Raw genomic sequence first — 19,737 nt, forward strand, 5'->3', positions numbered from 1 at the left:
TAAAATAATCAAAAGTAGAGATGACAAAAATATTCACTCTAGAGAGTCCCAAGTTATCAAATAAACATGGCAATAAAGACAAATTCAAAGTCCAATTTCGTAGAAAATGACGATTATCCTTTGAAAGATTAACAAAACAAGAAAATTCGGACGACAAATAATTTATTTAAATGGGGATTAGTAACGAATTGAATGAATCAAATCAGAAACAATAAGCAACACCCATTACTAATCTTTATTGGGACAGCGAAACACAAAGCTAGAATTAGAACCCACGCATCAGTACAATGTCTGTACACATGACATGGCAGTTACAGCCTTACAACTGCAATAATGGTCCATATAATGCTTGGCACATAAAGCAAATGAAGCCTCATATACAATGCAAACGCACCCATCTTTTGAGCACATCTTTCTAGTACACGGACATAATGCGACCGGCTCACCCCGATAGTTCTAAGACCAGTACAACAATAATTAATATTATCACATTCTTCTCACACTTTCTAGCTCCATTGTAGCGCATTGAAACAATCGCAACATCTCCTTTATTAACTGTCGTGCAGTGATGAAATCGCGACTGTATTATTTCTTATAGAAATGTGTAATCTAGATGTTGCACTTTCTTTTTGTATGCCAGAAACAAACAAGACATGATCACCGCCTACCGTTTTATACGTTTAAGTCAATTTCAGAGAGTAAAGTTATATTTTGTGCAGTTTGCGATGTTGAAACTACCAATTTCAACCATTTTGGTCGAGTATTTGATTTCTCCCTGACCAAAAGATATACTTTCCCTGTCTGGTTTGGAAGCATCCATCAGTGTTCGACGTGTTATAAAGGTTAAAAGGTACGATTTGTATAGAGCATGCTGACTCATCAGACTGAAGATATTGCGACCTCGAAGCCCTGATAATTCGTACAATAGTTAGGAAATAAAGCAACTTGGTTGTTTCAAAGCATAAAATACTCTCGTTCTGTCGTCTTTTTTCAGTGACAAGGCTGTTTCAAAAAACTATTTTAAATAAATGCAAGAAAAGAAAAGATGCAGCTACGAACAAACAACTTTCTGACTGGTACAGGCATCAGGTTTTAAAGTATGTCGCAGTTATCAGTAAGGTACCAGTTTTATTTTATTTCGGATGCGTCAATACTTAAAGGAAAGCGATGTATTTCGACATGTGTGGGTGTGTAATTGTGTATAGTATTTTACAACTTAATATAATAAAAATATCGAGTACATAGTTTGGATTATGTTTAAAAATAACTATGTAAATTGTAGATCGCGGGCAAGATAAGAAACTAACTCAAGATCGGTTAGGATAAGCGAAGAACGATGATGATAAAACATAATTATCTATTCTCAAAACTTAATTGGACATGTTGTGGCCAACAAAAATAGGTTAATTTATAGACATTATGAAATCTAATAGCCTGTTATTAGCTACAAAAGTTTAGGCAACGAGACAATCAGGTTTTGCCTTTGGAAATACTAGTGTCAGCTTCGAGATGCCTGATTTCGTATGCTAGTCACGAAATATGTAATTACTAAAGCTATCAAACATAATGAAATCAGTAGTCTACGAGATGTTTTAAAAGAATTTGTTAATGTTTTAACAAATGTCGAGAAGAAACGTTTCAGAATTATTTCCTAGCATATCATGTTCGCATTGATTGTACATGCAAATTATATTTCTTATCGTAGGCTACGTACCAATCAGCACGATGGTATCGAACATTTGTTCACACAATTATCACCAGTTTAACACCAGAGTTGATTGCACTTAGTTTTGCGTTTATTTCACCTCACAATTTGCCTTAATTAACAACGTTTACAGACTTCCTAATAAGAAAAATGAGGAACATTATTTATTATTCGTAATCTACATAAGTACAATGTGTACATTCTTTTCATACTTCTGGACTAATCTGTCAATGCAAATATTTGAGTGCAGACGGTTCAATGTCGGATAAAAAATTAAATGTGTAACGTTTCCTCGTTTGCTTCCTTGTTGGGTACAAGTAAGAATGAAGAAAAAATACAATAGGTATTAGATCTAGACACACGGCAGTGTGTCCGCCAAGTTCGAGCAAAAAAACCGACACACCGGCCGTGGGTTATATTACACGAACCATTTCGGGCCAAGTTCGACCCACCTATAACTCCAAATCTATTTTATCTACGCATATGAAATTTCTAGTATCTGTCGAGATCTACTTACTTATCTAAAATACAAAATTTCATTAATGTACTTATTGTAGATCTTGAGATATTGACGTCAGAAAATCGCTATTTTTACTATACACTCACTGACTGACTCACTCATCAAAAACCTAGACCACTTCCAATGGTCGTATTGACTTGAAATTTGGCATAGAGGTAGGTCTTTAGGTCAAGGTAAAGGAAAAAATCTGAAAATGGCCAAGTGTGAGTCGGTTTTAAAAATAATGAAGGTGTAAATTCATACCCCTAAGGAACTAAAACAAAAAAATTATTTATATCTTCCAATGGTCGTACCGACCTAAAATTCGTTACGAAGGTTTGTATTTAGTCAAAGTAAAGTAAAACAAGAAAAAAAGAAAATAAACCTTACAAAAATAAATGAAATCCCACCCAAAACATAAATGTGAAAGGCTGCCAAGTTCGATAATATTGGAATGCTGCGCCTATAAAAGAAGTGAGATCTAAATAAGTACCAAGTTCCATACACAGACCTCAGTTAAAAATGATATAACTTGGCAAGTTTTAATAGAAAATTATATACTTGACTCATTGCGTTTAGTAGGTTTATAACAAAGTGTGTGAAAACTTGCCAACTTGTTATATCATTTTTAACTGAGGTCTGTGTATGGAACTTGGTACTTATTTAGATCTCACTTCTTTTATAGGCGCAGCATTCCAATATTATCGAACTTGGCAGCCTTTCACATTTATGTTTTGGGTGGGATAGATAAGACTCTGTGTAGTTATAATTTACTTTCCATTTCCACTATCAGACGCCCGTCTCTCTAATATTTTATATTTTCACCCAATCACACATATTTTCTTTGGACGTCCTGTTCCTTTTAATCCATCCACATTCGAATTCAGCCTACGCTTTACTTGCATAGGCTTTTCTTAAAACCACGTTTAGAAAATTAAAGAAATAGGAAACGTCCGAATATGACGAAAGGTTAATGGCCTTTGATATGAAACATCCGTGAATGACTTGTGAATTTTAGCAATACACTGTCAAACTTTATTGTCTGCAGTAGAGGATCGAGAATATAATGAACCATAATTATTACGTTCCTATCAAAAGACGTGAAAATAATTTGATTGGTCGCGACTTTTACACACTAGTGACATCTATATTACGACAATAAAAATGTTTTAAAATTTTTATTTTGGTTTTGTTGCATAAAATTAGAAAAGATGGATCATTCAACATATTAATAGAAGTTATAAGCAAAACCGATATTTATAGCTCTGAGAATGAATTAATATTAAACACCATATCAAACAAAAACTTTTCAAAAATTGTAATAAATATTTTGGAACTATAAAACTTAGCGAACAAGTTTTTTCTCCTCAAATTCGTAGAAGTTCAGATATATGTCTCTTTTATTAGAAAAGAAAATGAAAAGGATAAACAATTATATCAAGTTTTATTGGTATAGGTATTCATAAAACTTGATTTCATAATGTGATCCTACCTAACATGGAGATAGAACAGGGGGAAATATGGATTTGTGACTCATTATAACGACAGTTCACAAATATTTTATTTGGAACAATCATAATAAAAACTAATACATATCGTAAATCATCGCATTTGGCAATTCACGGTTGCATTGTATTTTTAGACAGGCATTTTAATTTTTATTATGTTTTGAAATCCACACCACTTATAGACAGTAATATTCGTAAATTAAGATGTTTAACTTGATGAAATATTCCAAAACGACTAAAACTGCTTTTCTACAGTTTTGTCTTTGTTGAATTTCTCTACATGGCTATCTAAAAGAGCACCCACTTCACAATACTTTAAAAAACTAAAATAACGTAACATAATAATCTAACAACAAACTAACTCTCTTTATTACGTAATTCCATGAATACATTTCATGTTTAAATTAGAAAACATTACGCAACGATAATTTAATCCAACTTTCTCTTTACCAAAATCTTTGAAGAGAAACTTTTCAAGAAAGTCATGATTGTCTTAACCTATCCCACTGTGACAATGAGCATACCCACAATAACAATACAATATTGAAAACTGGAGCACGAAAAAATAGAAACTCCATAAACTTTTCCGCGTGACTCTAAACATTATTTCCAAACAATAAAAGAGTAAGTAAATAAAAAATGCGTCAAAAATGCGGCGTCACGGTGACCTTTCCACTTAAATTAACTTAACCCACTAAGAATTTATGGCGACTACAAGTCTCGAGGATGAAATCAAGTTTTAATTTACTAGGTAATTATCGTCACAGTTCGCCGGGCAAAACACGCTTAGAGTTAAAAAGTACACAGGTAGCGACATCTAGTCTGCCTTGTCGATACTAAAACAGTGTTAAGTCACGTGGATAGATGGCGCTGGTAGTAACAAAATTACAAACTCTGGTAATACGAGACTTTTTCGAAATTTGTGCTTATATCATTTTATATTTACAGTGTAAAATACTGATAACAGGTCACAATGTATTAATTAATAGTATGTTAGTACAATGCAAACAGGAAACGTTTTCCGGACTAAGTATGTAGAATGACAATAATGAGTATAATGGCCTGGCAACGATTAGTGCCTCAAGGGAGCGACCCGGGTCGTCCCTACGTGACCTCGTAAGACCTTATCTAATTTAAACAGCTTTTGTTTAGTTTTATCTAGTAGCTCTATTTACATGGGACATAACCCTTATTTGTTCGTGTCCTGCCCGGCCGACCCAGGGGATTAGAAGTGGTGACTCGTATTATGCACGCTTTGAAACTAGGAAACGAGATCTGCGGCATATACGGTCCTTAAGTGAGTAAATACAAATATTGGTGTCCTTTACAGAATTTTTGGACCAAAACTTATCTCTCTATACGACTACGCTCGTTTATAACAGTTACCAAATTAACAAAATGATTCTTCTGAAAAACAAAAGGGTCTCAAAATTAATTTCTAATGCCTTTGAAAAACAAAAAAGCCTGAATAATTAATTTCTGTTCGACATGATCCCACATACCTTGTAAATTGTCCAGCATATACGTCAACAGCTTGGCGGTTCCGTTGTTGTCGTTGTAAATCGAGAGCATCTCCTTGCTAAGTGGGTTTCCCCCTAATCCTAGGAGCTGAAGATGGAAGAGTTTCCCAAGCTCGTATGGAAGCACGCGGAGGTAGTTGTTGTGTAGATGTAATTCTCTGGAAAGATGAGCGGTTGTTATTCAGGGTTAAGGCAAATTTTGACCAAGGTGAGAATGCCTTGGTCATTACAAAATATCTTCAAATCATTTCTTAATGCTAGAACGTCAGTTAGACGATCTCATTGCCTCTATTTTTTATGTTACGGCTGTACGCTCGTCGAATTTTCTTGGGCTGGTAACAAACAAAAATCATACCCAAATTAGAATTCAAGTTCTGAGAGAGAATAATCAATCAATTAGACAAGAAAGGCACTTCTGGACGTCAACAAAAAATAAGTAAAATTTTATTTTAAAGTGTCAGTCTGTCAATCTTCTAGTGTAAGTATGTTGAAAAGTAATTCAATAAGTCTGTCATTGATCGTGCATCCTAAGAAGCTTCAATTCACATCAATAGTCTTGCTACATTTCAGGCATAGTTCTTACTCCAATATGTCTACCGAACAATATTTCACTCTGTTCAGGTATACAATTCAATTGATAAAGTAAAACAAATATAAAGATATTTATCTGCCTTATCTCCATAATGCAATACAGGGCGTGATACAAATTCAGTATTTCTTCGAAAGACCGTGACACACATGAGTAATGAGCATATCATTTTGAGTAAAAAAGTATAAGGTAATTTCGCAAATACACCGTCATCGTGACTCTTGAGGAATACTTTCTATAATCATGCCGAAAATGCTAGAAAACTTAAGACAAAGTTTTATTAAGATAGCAAAGGTTTAAAATTGAGGCAGGTACATGGCAATAAGCATTTTCAAAAAGGAATAAATAAGATGACAGTAAAAACCTCTGCCTATCAATATGCAATAACTTAATGTGATACACCTACATATGCAAACACAATAAAGGTGACAATATGAGTTAAATTGTTGCAAGTTAAAAATCAAACTAATTAATCACAACATAAGGTTCAAAATTAAACTACATGACCTTAGAAGAGGTGCTTGTTCCCATTACTCTCGTACACAAAGCCACAGTAATAAGTATACACCCAACATAACTATAACTATGCAATACCTTTACATGTGTGGGTAATTTTATAGTAATGTGCATAAAAACAAACGTAATAGCCAAACGCCTATTACGCACACATTGGTAAATACTATAATTTTTGTGTCGGTATACGTATTTTTATAATTTAATATATGGGTAAGGTTAATAATATTGACAATCGATGATATCAATCAACATTTTCAATTGATTAAACGTAGTGCTCGTGGACGAGCGGTTAATGAACCGGTTTCAAACATCGTATACGACAATGTGGGTTCGAATCTAACTAAAAGTATTTATTTTATTTATTTACTATGTTGTTTTTCTTTGTTTTGTTATGCTTTGTTTTTGTTTTCTGTATAATAAAATCAAGGTATCAATGAAACAGATTCTGAATAAAACAACATTATTTTTTATTGTAAATAATTTATTATTTATGTGTTATTATGTCCAATAAGTAAAAAAACATGAAAAAATTGGATGAAAAAATATCGTGGTGCAATTATTTAATACAGACACGTTTAACATTCACAATCTATAGCTATTTAAATTTAATTAGGCTAATACGAGTGGTGAAATGAATCAACATGTTAAATTGAAAGAAATTATGACAATTTCCAACATCTTAACAATAACATCACTTCACCGTCTCCTTTAGACTTTCGATATTCCTAGTAATGGACAAAAAATCAAATTGCGATAACGTGTGTATTCAGTTATTATTAAAATTTGTTTTTGTTCACATTGCTAAACAATTATGAATGTTATGTCTGTATAAATAAGGTTTACAATTACTAAGTATAATAAATTCAACTGCAATACACTTATGATTCCACTAGTTAAAGTAATTTGTTCACTATAATCACACCTATTAGGCCGCACACATTTTTACACCATTATATTTTACCTTTATCCAAATGATCAAATGTTTATTTAGTAAAATTATTACAACATTATTTTCAAAATTAAGATCAACCTAGCAGATTGTAATTGGTTTTGTTTTATCGATGAGCTATTATTATAGATTTGTAATTGTTGTGTTCAGCGCTGACTTGCTGCAACGTAAAACGGCAGAATGAAGGTGATATCACAGATTGCAGCATAGGCGCGCGTTGTTACGCGTGTGGAGAAGAAAGCATTGGAAGTAATCCGAATCAACCTTGCGTTCGGGCACAATGCCGTGGTGGCTAAACGAAGAATTCATCTCTGGATTTACTTATTTCGCGTTGTTAGCGTGATTCTATATCCCATGTTTCCAGAATATCCATATCAGCCGACCCATAACTGCATTTCTTGTTTTTCCTCTGTGGATACAAAATAAAAGAGTCAATTATAATAATAATAATTTGGTCTATATGATAAAAATAACCTTATATATTTAGATACTTAGGTTGTTATATAGACTTATAAATAACTTGAGTTAAATTAATTTATTTATAAACATAAAAGGCAAATAATATATAATCATAAAAAGTGAAGAACAAAGAATAAAATTGAAATAAGTAGTAATTTGTATAGGTAAAGAATATCAAAATAATGTCTAACTGTTACTCACCAATATTCTTAATCGCTTTACAATATCAAATAATTTATGTGTTCTTCTTCCGCAAAACAACGACTATGTTATGTTTATATGTTTATACTTTAACTTTGTATGGATAGATATAAATTAAATTAAACACGACTATGAGTTGTGGATAATTATTAATAAATACTCGTAGACTGACAACTAAGAATACAAACTTTTTATAATGTGGGGTGTTTGAGAAAAATATTGCGGATTGTCGGTAGTTACTTCATAAACGGGCCAAATAAAATAACCTGAGAGTTCTGTGGTTGCCTCAAACATTGTAAATGTTTATTTAGATATTGAAACATTAGAAAATTTGCATTCAATAATGTTTAAAAAATGTTACAAAAAGAACGCGATGCTGGGATCGAACCGGCGTCTCGTCACTTAATCCGCAAGTGATAACCATTGCGCCATACGTGCAATTAAAGTGACAATCCAAATATCGTATCTCATTGAATAACATAAAAAACGATGAGAAGATATTATATTTATATGGGTATAATTTTTGTAACTCGATCGTTCCTTATTTGATTTATTCAATGTTTGTTACGTATTGTTTTTATGTTTACCCTTGTTTTTATTTATATTTCATTATTGAATTAATGCGTATACCCTCACGAAAATGATATTTAGTATAAGTGTATGCGTGATGAAACTGTGTGCGTAATAGGCGTTTGACTATTAGTTTGTTTTTATGCACATTACTATAAAATTACCCACACATGTAAAGGTATTGCATAGTTATAGTTATGTTGGGTGTATACTTATTACTGTTGCTCGGTGTACCTAATTCCATTTTACTACCCACTACGCGTTAGGCATTCGTCTGGGTAGGATTCCAACAAATGTGACCTCAAATTTTCTCCTCTAATCAACTAATTTAGAACGTATTTGCAAACGTTGTTATTATTTAAACAATTCAAGTATTGCGTACAGTTCACATGATATTAGGCTTCAATAGAATTAATTACAAAATTAGGTTAGCACTTTCACGGTTGAAATTCTTGACGTCTTAATTAAGAGGTTGTTGACTTCTTGTTCAAATATTGAGTTTACATACATATTTATTTAGCATTCTAATAAATCAGTTTAAGAACAAGGATATATAAAATGTCGTTTAGGTAGAAATATTACGTATGCGTAACCTTAATTCTTGAAATCATTAAATATCAATCAATTACTAATATATCTTCAATTCAATCAATTAATAGTATTGGTATCATAAAGCATTACGAACTAGATTATTTAATCAAAATTGAGAACAAAGGCGATGGTTTTAAGTTGAAATGTACATTGTTACTTTTAGTTTGGGTAGCCTTGATTTATTTTATACATCCATCATTAGACATGTATAATAATAATGTATCAGGAGGATTTACGATTACAAGTGATGGATAATGTATAATATAAAAATAAGCGGGGTTTTCCTCCTAACGCTATGACTCCAGAACGCACGAACCGATTTCCACGGTTTTGCATTCGTTGGAAAGGTCTCGGGCTCTGTGAGGTTTATAGCAAAGAAAAATTAAGAGAAAAACAGGGAAACCATGGTGGCGAAACGGAGTTCGCCGGGTTTGCTAGTGTATAATAAAATACAGAATACAGACAGATTCCATACATCTCAAAAATAGGACATTTTTAACATTATGGTTTTAGTAAAAATACTTTTCAGATTATACTTTTAATTTAATGTCGGTCTATATTATTATTTACATGTGATTTTTTTACATTAAACAGAGTACGATAAACAAATTTAAACCGTGGCAATTTCCGGGCAGATAAAGATATTAATAATTACCACAAATATTATAACTAGTACAGCGTCATAAGTTCACGTTTCGGTTCAACGACCACACACCGCTATTATTAGGAAATGATATAAGTAATATTAATATTTGTTTAGCTGTACCTACTTATGTATGTAGTTATTCCAAGTCTGCAGAAGTAATAAATTGAAATTCTTATGAAAAAGTATTCCATACTTACATACAAAGTCACAATCTAATTTATGTTAAAATATTGTTTTTATGGAATAGGGGGCAAACGAGCAGACGAGTCACCTGATGGTAACCGATCAGCGCCGCCGAACTCAACATTATTTCATACTTTTACACCAACTATTGTGTCTCTCTGCATCACCCTAAGGCTGACTGTTAGAGAATGCCACTAGGCATTAAGTCCACCATTGTATATGTACAAGAAGTGTAAAATAAATCAAATTTTAATTAAGAAAAGTACATAGTATTAAGAACTTGGTTGATTCAATTGATATACAACTTTATTTTCAAGTTTAGATACCTAATGCTCTTGCGCATATTTCAGCAATATGAAGAGAATGATTGTCAGGTCGACTCTGACACACATCCAACTATCAAACCTTCTTAGATAGTCTAGTATATATATTTTCCTTCATTCTAAAAATGTAACCACAGATTTCATCCATTTAAAACTGATCTCTTCTAATGAATACTCATCCATAAACGTTACATGACGAATCGCAACTAAAGCTAAAACATTTAATATTAATTCAGCATTTAAATTACTAATCAAACTGTAGACAAGCCTTCGCAGTGTTTACAAATACACGTCGATGGCAAAATACACGCGAGAGGTCAAAGACCTTGGATCTGTACATACGCGTTCAACTAAACATGCCATATTATACACACAACAGAGCGAAATGCAAATATCACTTGTTTTTACACTCATAAATATTATTATCATTAGATAAAACTGAATGTATAAATAATATTATTATCTAAAAAGCGTTGTATTGTGATTACATCAAGTCACGTCACCTCAAGTTCAAGTAGATAGCTACTCTTACTTGATAAACTAATAGAAAGTACCCTTAGGTTGAAAACATGTTTATAGGTAAAATTATTATCAGGTCGAGTCGACTTAAGACTTGTAACAAATGCGAATTTATTTCTTATGCGACAACATATGGCCGTGACATGGAGGAAATTTACATTGTGGAATGCGTAGTGAGTATATTCTGAATGCGTATTTCTGTAGAAATATAGAGACTGCACGTCAAATTTAATATATATTTTTTTTTTTTTTTTTTTAAACGTTGCCCCACATTAGGATTTTCTCCTGTGTCGTGGGTGCGTTTACAAACATACAAGTTCACATGCACATGACACCCAGACCCGAAACAACAATTTGTGGATCACACAAAGAGTTGCTCCGTGCGGGAATCGAACCCGCTACCCGTTGCGCGGCAGCCAGTTGCCCAGCCACCGCACCAACCGTGCAATCAATTCGTTCAGCAGTTTTAAACTAAACGAGTAACAAACATCCATCCTCACAAACTTTCGCATATATCACGTAGTATTTTGTTTCACAATCGAAAGCAAAGTTCGATTGAATCATCACATAATAATTAAACAAAAACAGAATACAAAAATACTAAACGATTACCCATCTTTGGCAATACCGCCAATTAGAGAAATAACCGTACAAGAATGTGAACCACGCCATATTCGGCAGAAAGCGATCAAAAATAACACTTTTAAGGTACATAATTGCTAACCAGCTATTAATACCATCAGTGTTGCACCGAATTAGCATAAAGGTCGACAGTTTGCAAGTTAATGAGTACACACGTCAAGCGTTTGAGATATCTAACGAGGTCAGCATTGCTCACTGATCGGAATTAATTCGCTTACCATACAATCTCTTCTCTGCGACCGTGAATACCATAACTGTTTATAAATATCTTGTTATAATTATAACATTACATTTCATAACAGAATTTCCAGAAAGGGTGGGCAGATAACATATCGTCGATAGTACAATTTAGCCAATTTTGAATTCTATGACCTAGTTATGTAGGATTGAATTCTGTTCCTCTAATATTTTGGTCTGAATACTAATGAAGTTGTTTACAAGTAAGCGCTATGTCCAAACCACAATACAAAATCACTTCTAAGACCAAACTAAACGAGGACAGCCCCAGGCCCTTCCAAATTTCTAAAATTACTCAAGATCACTTGTAAATTCGTATACCAATACATCAATACATATTACGACAGCAATATTTACATTCAAAGTACTAGAAACTCACGTACGATGATGTAAGATGTAAGTGATGACTATGTCATGGCGCTATGTAATCATAGACACTCTCCCATGATGTGTCATAATAAACATAGAACAAAATATTTAAAACCTTACATACATACAAAACAAAAGCTTTAATAGTGCCTATTTTTCCATACAAAGAGAATGCAAAAGCATGCCTACTACTTTCACCAATTAGTGTTGTTCAATTAACGTATCTATGCTTATTCCCATACACTAAGCAAATACAAAAGTAAATTCAATACCAACTTATCAAACATTTCTAAATGGAAAATCTTATATGTAATTATAATATTTTTTCGAGCAAAAGGACTCATGATTTTAGTAGCATTTACATCTTAACATATTCTAAGGCCAAAGTCTGATCAGCAATGACAGCTGACCAAGCAATTATACCACATGATACAACAGTTAGTTCATGACCACGTCAACAATACATACTGTGTCATAATCTGCGATGTACCTAATCATTGAATGCAACATGTAGTCATTTGTGCACGCTTTTTTTAAATGTTGCCCCACACTAGGATTTTCTCCTGTGTCGTGGGTGCGTTTACAAACATACAAGTTCACATACACATGACACCCAGACCCAGAGTAATTTGTGGATCACACAAAGAGTTGCTCCGTGCGGGAATCGAACCCGCTACCCGTTGCGCGGCAGCCAGTTGCCTAGCCACCGCACCAACCGTGCAGTCAACCTCGACCTGCATACCGAATAACTTTGCTGACTGTACGTTACTTACTTTATTCTAAAAGTGTGGGGAACTTTAAGAACCAGTGTCATACGACCATAGATGTCTCTACTTTTAACAAAATGGTCGACACCGGCGACTTAATAAATTCAGTCCTTGCTTCTATTTTTACATAAGACATTCCGATATTCTAAGATACGTAATCCAATATCCACAAATAATATTTGCTTTCACTTCCATTCCGTCCTTTTTACCAAAAATAACTCCTCATTCTTTGTAATACGTGCCTACATTCATTCATTGTATCTGTGATGTTATCAAATCCTTTTATATTTAGACGGGCATTAAAAGGCTTGTCCAAAAATATCTACAATTTAGTGTATCCGTGCGGAATTCTCTAAAGCTAATGGCCGTTTACCGAAAAGGGATATACCGTGCTATCTTTAGATGTGACTAAGCAATAAATAACTACGAATGCGAGCATACGAGTAGCTTGCACCACTTCTAAAATATTTTAAGTTTGTACAGACAAACATTTAGACATTTTCTTTATTATTTTACCCATTAGATGTCATTAAAATATTGAGTTCTATACGATGATAAAAGGCTCCAATTACCAAAATAATTAATAATCAAAACGCAATTACACCTTAAAGTGATTCTTCAGCGTAAGAAATAAGTTTAAACAAAGTAATAACTCCTTTATTTATGGTCATCACGAACCGAATAACGTAAATATACAAAATCGAAGGCCGAGGCGACGCTACGCAAACTTTTCGACTAACTTTCTCTCAGAACAATACTTAATTATCTGTGAACATTTTCGCCAACGGCTTGTAGAACCTTGATCTTAATTTAAACATTTAAATAAAGATTGTTACTTAAGCCATCGAATGTTTTGATTCAAATTGAACTTGACACACATAAGTCTCATAATTTTTTCATTTATGGTCGAGGTAAACGATAGCTTTTTGTTGATATAATTTCACAACAACAACAACAGTGAAGAGATTGAAGAATAAAGGATTACAGACGAGGCTGTGTTACTTCAGATATATTTCCGATATTACTGCAAATATAGTATTGAACTTTGAACTAGATAACAGAACTAAATCGGTGTATTTGTATTGCAAAGCACCGCAATAAACTTTATTTATAAAGCCCTCGGGAATACAGACGGTACACGTCAATAGTCGTGTATTCCGTCTTAGATAAAGGTTTTATCTGGCAACACAAACAAAATATCTATTTACCGTAGTCTATCTACCAAATCGGGAACTTGGTATTTGATTGGAAATGTAAACAATTAACTGTTTATCTGATTGTTTGTTGGTTTTTAGAGATAAAACAATTCAAGTACCTACTTCTGTAAAGTACCAATGTATTGTTGTATTAATTACAGATTTGGCATTTTGAAAACAATGTTTAGTAAGTGTATTTTATTTTACAGTCTACTCGCTACATCTAGCTCTATCTGCGCATCTAAAGACGCAAAGTCGTTGGTTAAAAAAAAACGTTAACGGCAAACAAATCACGTGTACACCACTAACGTTCATTACAAGAACTTTTCCTTAGAAATCGTTTCTTAAACGAAAGAGAAAGTGAATAAAAATGGCAATACTTTCATGTACTGTCAGAGTAAATTTTCTTGAAAGGTGAGAGAAACGCAAATCATCTGCGAACGTAACATTCGAACAATTTACGGCACAATATCGAAAAAATATTATCTTCATAATGATACCCATAAAAACGGAATGGAATAATAATGAATGTTAATGCTCAGAATGGAGCTCCATAAAATATTCAAGGATAAGATTAAGACCACTTGTGGAACTTTCATATTTCGGATTAAGGGAATTTTAATATGAATCTGACAATTTCAATAATTGACACCGTCCATTTTTTAATTTTATCGAGCAAAAACTAAAAGCTGCGCAGGCGCATATAAACAAAATTACGTCCATTTAATAATTACATAATTCGGTGACGTGATCCTCAAGTTACTGAGGTGCTAATGAGAAGTATCATAATGTTAAACGTTGAAGTTCTTAACATTACTAAGATAAGATTGGGATGTCAATACTGTTAAGTCGGATTTGACTTTGGATAGCACAAATACGGTAAATAGGGCTATTCACCGTAATTGTTGACTATCATAATTTTGACTAAATTAACGTTTTATTTTTCATACAACTAACAACCTAGTAAAACCTCAAAAAGAAGGTTGATAGAATAACGTAATTTTTACTCAGCATTCAAATTTAACAAAAAAAGTCTTATACTAAGTACTTGATAACTTTGAAACGTTAACCAAATATTCACCTGAGTTGAATGAGGTCGCCAAGTTCAGCGGGCAGCGATCTTAGCTTGTTATTCGATATATCGAGGGTATGAAGGTTGACCAACTGGTTGATGTCGGGCGGGATCCTCTGCAGCGAGTTGTCGTTCAGATACAGCGCCGTCAGATGCGTCAGTTGGAAGAGTTGAGGCGCTAGGGCGCGCACACCTCCTGTTACCTGGAAACATTATTAAGACCGTTGAAATCTAAAACAAATATGAAGCCTAATGTGTCTGGAGAAGTAACGGGGTGGTTTTTAGTCAGTAAGAGTCTAACACTCCCTCTTGCCTCGCCCAAGGTGGGAGAAGTCATTGGATGATTTTCCTCCCTCAAAAAAAAAATTGTCTTTTAGCTTATATCTAGCGAAAACTGGTATTATCTGCAACATCCTTGTTTATTCCTAGGAAGGACAAATATGCAACGTTAGAAATTCACGATAAGACTGAGTTGACAGCACAAAACTGTATTTGGCCATATTTGATCAGATAGCTCCATAAACATACTAGATGAAGGGCACAAATGGACATTTTAAATCAAGATATTCTGGTCCACTTTTGTAATACCATCACAAGCCACATCTTGACACTATTCCATACATATAAATGTAAAATAATGGTTTCTGCAAACACATTTATATGCAACAGAGGAAAGACAAATAAAATTAACCTTAATTTATATTTAACTTAAAAGGATAAACTGTTTTATTGAGGATGGTAAAGTAAATAAACACAGAACTTATCTGACGACGCAATTATTTTAAATATTCAATGCCATACAAAAAAAAAACGTATCAAATAGGTAATATAAATAAACAAGACTACTTTATGCAAATTAATATTCAAGAATGTGTTTAAAAACTAGAACATTCGGAAATAGATTAGAAAATTATATATAGTGTGACTTGTTCAACACCTCTTCTGTCTTGAGAATTTGTTGAAGGGTTTTCGAAAGTAGAACCTTATTGGTCATTTGAGGAAAGAGGGTAAATACAGGGTAGCAAAAAGGTTTTCTCCAGAGAGGTATTAAGGGAACTATCACAGAAAAGGAACAAGTTGTAAACAAGACTACAGCTAGGGATGAACTTTGTAATGAAACAAAATACTATGTAGATAGCATATCATTTGGCAACAAATCTATTCAATCGAAAATATTTTTAATGTTTCGAGTGCCATATTTATTATTTCTTTACCATTTTCGTGATTCATTTCGTCATGTCATGTGATAAGTACTATTAATACAGAATAGTGTGATTCATAGTAGGATAGAGAATCAATTTTTCTACACTTATATTATGCACTGGAAAATGCCGAAATAATATAAAAATATTTTAAGAAGAGGATAAAAATATGTTATGAGCAATCATTTTCTGTTTATGTCATCGATTCCAAGTAACAGTGGAACAAAATTACTCTTAAACAAGGTACATTTTGCAATGAACAACAATTTTTTTTAGGATTTTCTCCTGTGTCATGACTCATAACTTATGACTGCATTTAACAGATAAAGCATTATTATTTTGCGAGAAAAGAACTTGTGATATGGCAAATTGGTGGCCAAACCAACATACATGGCCATGCTTATAACGTATTTTACTACTATACCAAAGAACCGGAGATAAAATAGATCTGAGTCATAGTAAGAGGGTTGGAGATATAAATTACCTCAAGCGTGGTCCAGCCCCCTCGACGGCCGGACGCCCGCTCCGCCTCCGACATAATGTGGTAAGTGCGCCCGCTAGCGCCCTCATGCTTGTCTTTGTTGCGAGACATTCTGTCACCTGGAAGACCACAAGTATATTAACATCATGATTATAGAACTCAATCAAACAATACAGCCAAGAAAAGAGAACAGTCAACAAACTTTTTATTGAACTTTTATAATTTTTAACTGACTTCCCAAAAAGGAGGAGGTTCTCAATTCGGCCGGTATGGGTTTTTTTCTTTAACTATAGCTTCCATTGGGAAGAAGGTGTAGTTTATATGACTGAAATTATTACTTCTTTGCCCGTCTAATGCAACAATATATTTGTAAATGAGTTTGTTATTAGTTGTGTAGAGTTAATCTGTTTATAATTTATTTTTCATATGTACATACATCAATATAAATTACTTAAATAATTTTCTACTAATTAATAGATGACTAAATGACATGATGCAATTTACTGTACAATTTAGTCAACATTTGAGTCTATTTAACATTACATATGTATGATGATATTAATGCATTAATGAAAGTAATATTTAAAGACATACATTTAATTAGTTTGTATACATTTTGTATAAAAATTGTATTGTGAGAATTTTGTCTCACTTTTGATGCTACTTTCAAAGAACAGAAAATTAAAATAACCTTGTTTAATGATTACTACACCAAAATTAAAATGAAAAAGTACCGACAGTCATTTGTGACGTGTGGATAAACACACTTTTTAGAACAAGATAATTAACATAGAATAAATCACTCAAAACATTAACCAGGATACTTGTAATTAGCCTGAAAAAATATACAACAAACCAATCATTTTAGTGTCAGTCAACATAGCAACAAGGCACAAAATCTTGAACAATGATTTTCCAATGTAACTAGGTCAATTTCTAATCCATTCAAAGTTAGATTTAAAATTGCAGTTTTGAATAGCAAACATTTTTTGTTTCTTTTGTATTCAACATGTTTGGTAAGTTTTTTATGGCCCATAGAACTGATAGTGGGAAACTGAGTTAGGTATAACATATTCAAATTGCAAGAAAAAAGACGGCTGCATTAATTGAGCCTGAGTGTGCTACATTTGTTTGTATTTTAGTGTCTATGTATTTAGCATTAAAGTTCAATTTTAAAATTTTGGCTTACACAAACACATATGTTGATTATGACGGTCAATGAATATTATGTTGAGAGCCAACTATAAAGGAAAACAAAGAAGGCTGCAACATTTACTTCATATCTATGATATATGAATACTTTAAAATGTATTATTAGAAAACTTCTTGCATGTTTCACCTAACTATGTTCACTAAATAACTTTTTTGAGGTTGTTCTTTAGCTGATAGTATTTTTATGATGTTACCTTAACTTCTAAATGATATTATTATGCTACAGTTACCTACATAGCAACAAGTAAACTAATGTATTACCTACTTATGTACCTTGTGCACTTATTTATAACTAACCTTATGACAAATGGGTTATTTCAAGCAGTATTTTGTACAAGTAACATTGCTTGGAAATCTTTTTAAGTAATGCTTGAGTCTTGGTTGAGATTCTGCAATGTGCTCACAAAGTTACACATAAATAACTGCATATTTTCAACACTACATGTAGTTTCTTTCCGTTAGTTGAATATAAACTTTGATAAAACTTCAAATATGTTTAATTATTATATCTTATGATGGTATTGCATACCTAAATAACTTGTCATGAAGATTTTGCTATATAACTCTAAAATTACACTAAATATTACTCAACAAGGTTACAAAACTAAATCTGAAATGGTTTTTCTGAAATGTTGACTAACACTTCTGTTAAAACAATCCATATTTCGTACTTATCTACGTAAACACTGATACGATTGTTTTCATACATATGGACACAAATTTATACGCTAAAGCACTAGTAAACGATAAAAATGTACCTTTATAACACCGCGAGGGGTCATTAGGTGTGATAAAACGACTTTTTTCGATAAATTATCTTCTTTGTAAAAATAAGGACAACACAAGTCCATAACCTCCGTAGTACGGCGGATAAACCTAAAGAATACGGTTATTACGCATGCATAATAGGCTTTCAACTACGAAACCAGACCTATTTCCTGGAAAAAGTACTAATTTAATTCATTAATTCAACGATTACAGTGTAAATGCGTAGCATCTTTGTGTACAGCTGACATGAAAGAGATGAATCGACTCGTACCAAAGTGGAGTCCCCAAGCGCCAATTCAGTATTCACACTTACAACAACTTAACTCCAAAAATAACTGAATAACCAATTAATACACACCTTCATCTACTCCTTAAAACCTTTTACTTCAAGTAGGATTATACTTTTGGGAAATAATTCACTGTAAACAGACAATGGGACACTCTTGACAAACAACCACATCAAACGTCCATTTACCGACTGCAGCGACAATCGACATTAGCGGCAAATTCTAGAACTTTACTGTGTGTTGTGGCGACCATAGACGACAAGTTCCCTGGTGGCGCCAAGTTTAAATTACTGTGTGTGGAACTCCGTCGTAACTTAAAGTTAGTCTTGTGTTCGTCGTAATTGTAACTGTTTTAATTATCGTTTTACTTACTTGGCATCTTATTTAACTGAAACATTTATTTCCTCCATCTTCAATAGGATTGTTCATTGTTTACATGTTTTTAGGCGTGATTTTAATTTATTATTAGGGAATAAAACTAAAATTTCTTGTCCACGAAGAATATTGTAAAATAAAATAATCTTAAAACTTTTTTAAAGTTCGATACTAGGTAAATTTACTTGCTGTTTCACGCCAAAATTATTGAATTTTTGATAGAAAGTTTCCATTTGAATGTTTATAATAACATTTATTTCATAACAGCTTATTTCGAAAAAAGTTTCGGGTTCGGCAAAATAATAAAAAATTGCTGGATGCCGTCGCTTCTGACATGACATAATTTTTTCC

At 32.9% G+C, this 19,737-nt stretch overlaps 1 protein-coding gene across 1 annotated transcript in view; it reads right to left on the reverse strand.

The window, feature by feature from the left end:
• Nucleotides 1-19,239, reverse strand: part of LOC118269600 (CCR4-NOT transcription complex subunit 6) — a 130,233-nt gene extending 110,994 nt beyond the window's left edge. Inside the window, exons 1-4 of the mRNA XM_035584780.2 lie at nt 19,083-19,239; nt 16,748-16,863; nt 15,071-15,264; nt 5,215-5,390 (exon numbers count right to left, since the gene is read on the reverse strand). Coding sequence (XP_035440673.2) covers nt 5,215-5,390; nt 15,071-15,264; nt 16,748-16,855 — 478 coding nt within the window. The 5' untranslated portion in view covers nt 16,856-16,863; nt 19,083-19,239. The remainder of the gene's footprint in view (nt 1-5,214; nt 5,391-15,070; nt 15,265-16,747; nt 16,864-19,082) is intronic.
• Between the last annotated feature and the right edge of the window lie 498 nt (nt 19,240-19,737).

Source organism: Spodoptera frugiperda, chromosome 30, assembly GCF_023101765.2.
Source record: "Spodoptera frugiperda isolate SF20-4 chromosome 30, AGI-APGP_CSIRO_Sfru_2.0, whole genome shotgun sequence".
Classification (NCBI taxonomy): Eukaryota; Metazoa; Arthropoda; class Insecta; order Lepidoptera; family Noctuidae; genus Spodoptera; species Spodoptera frugiperda.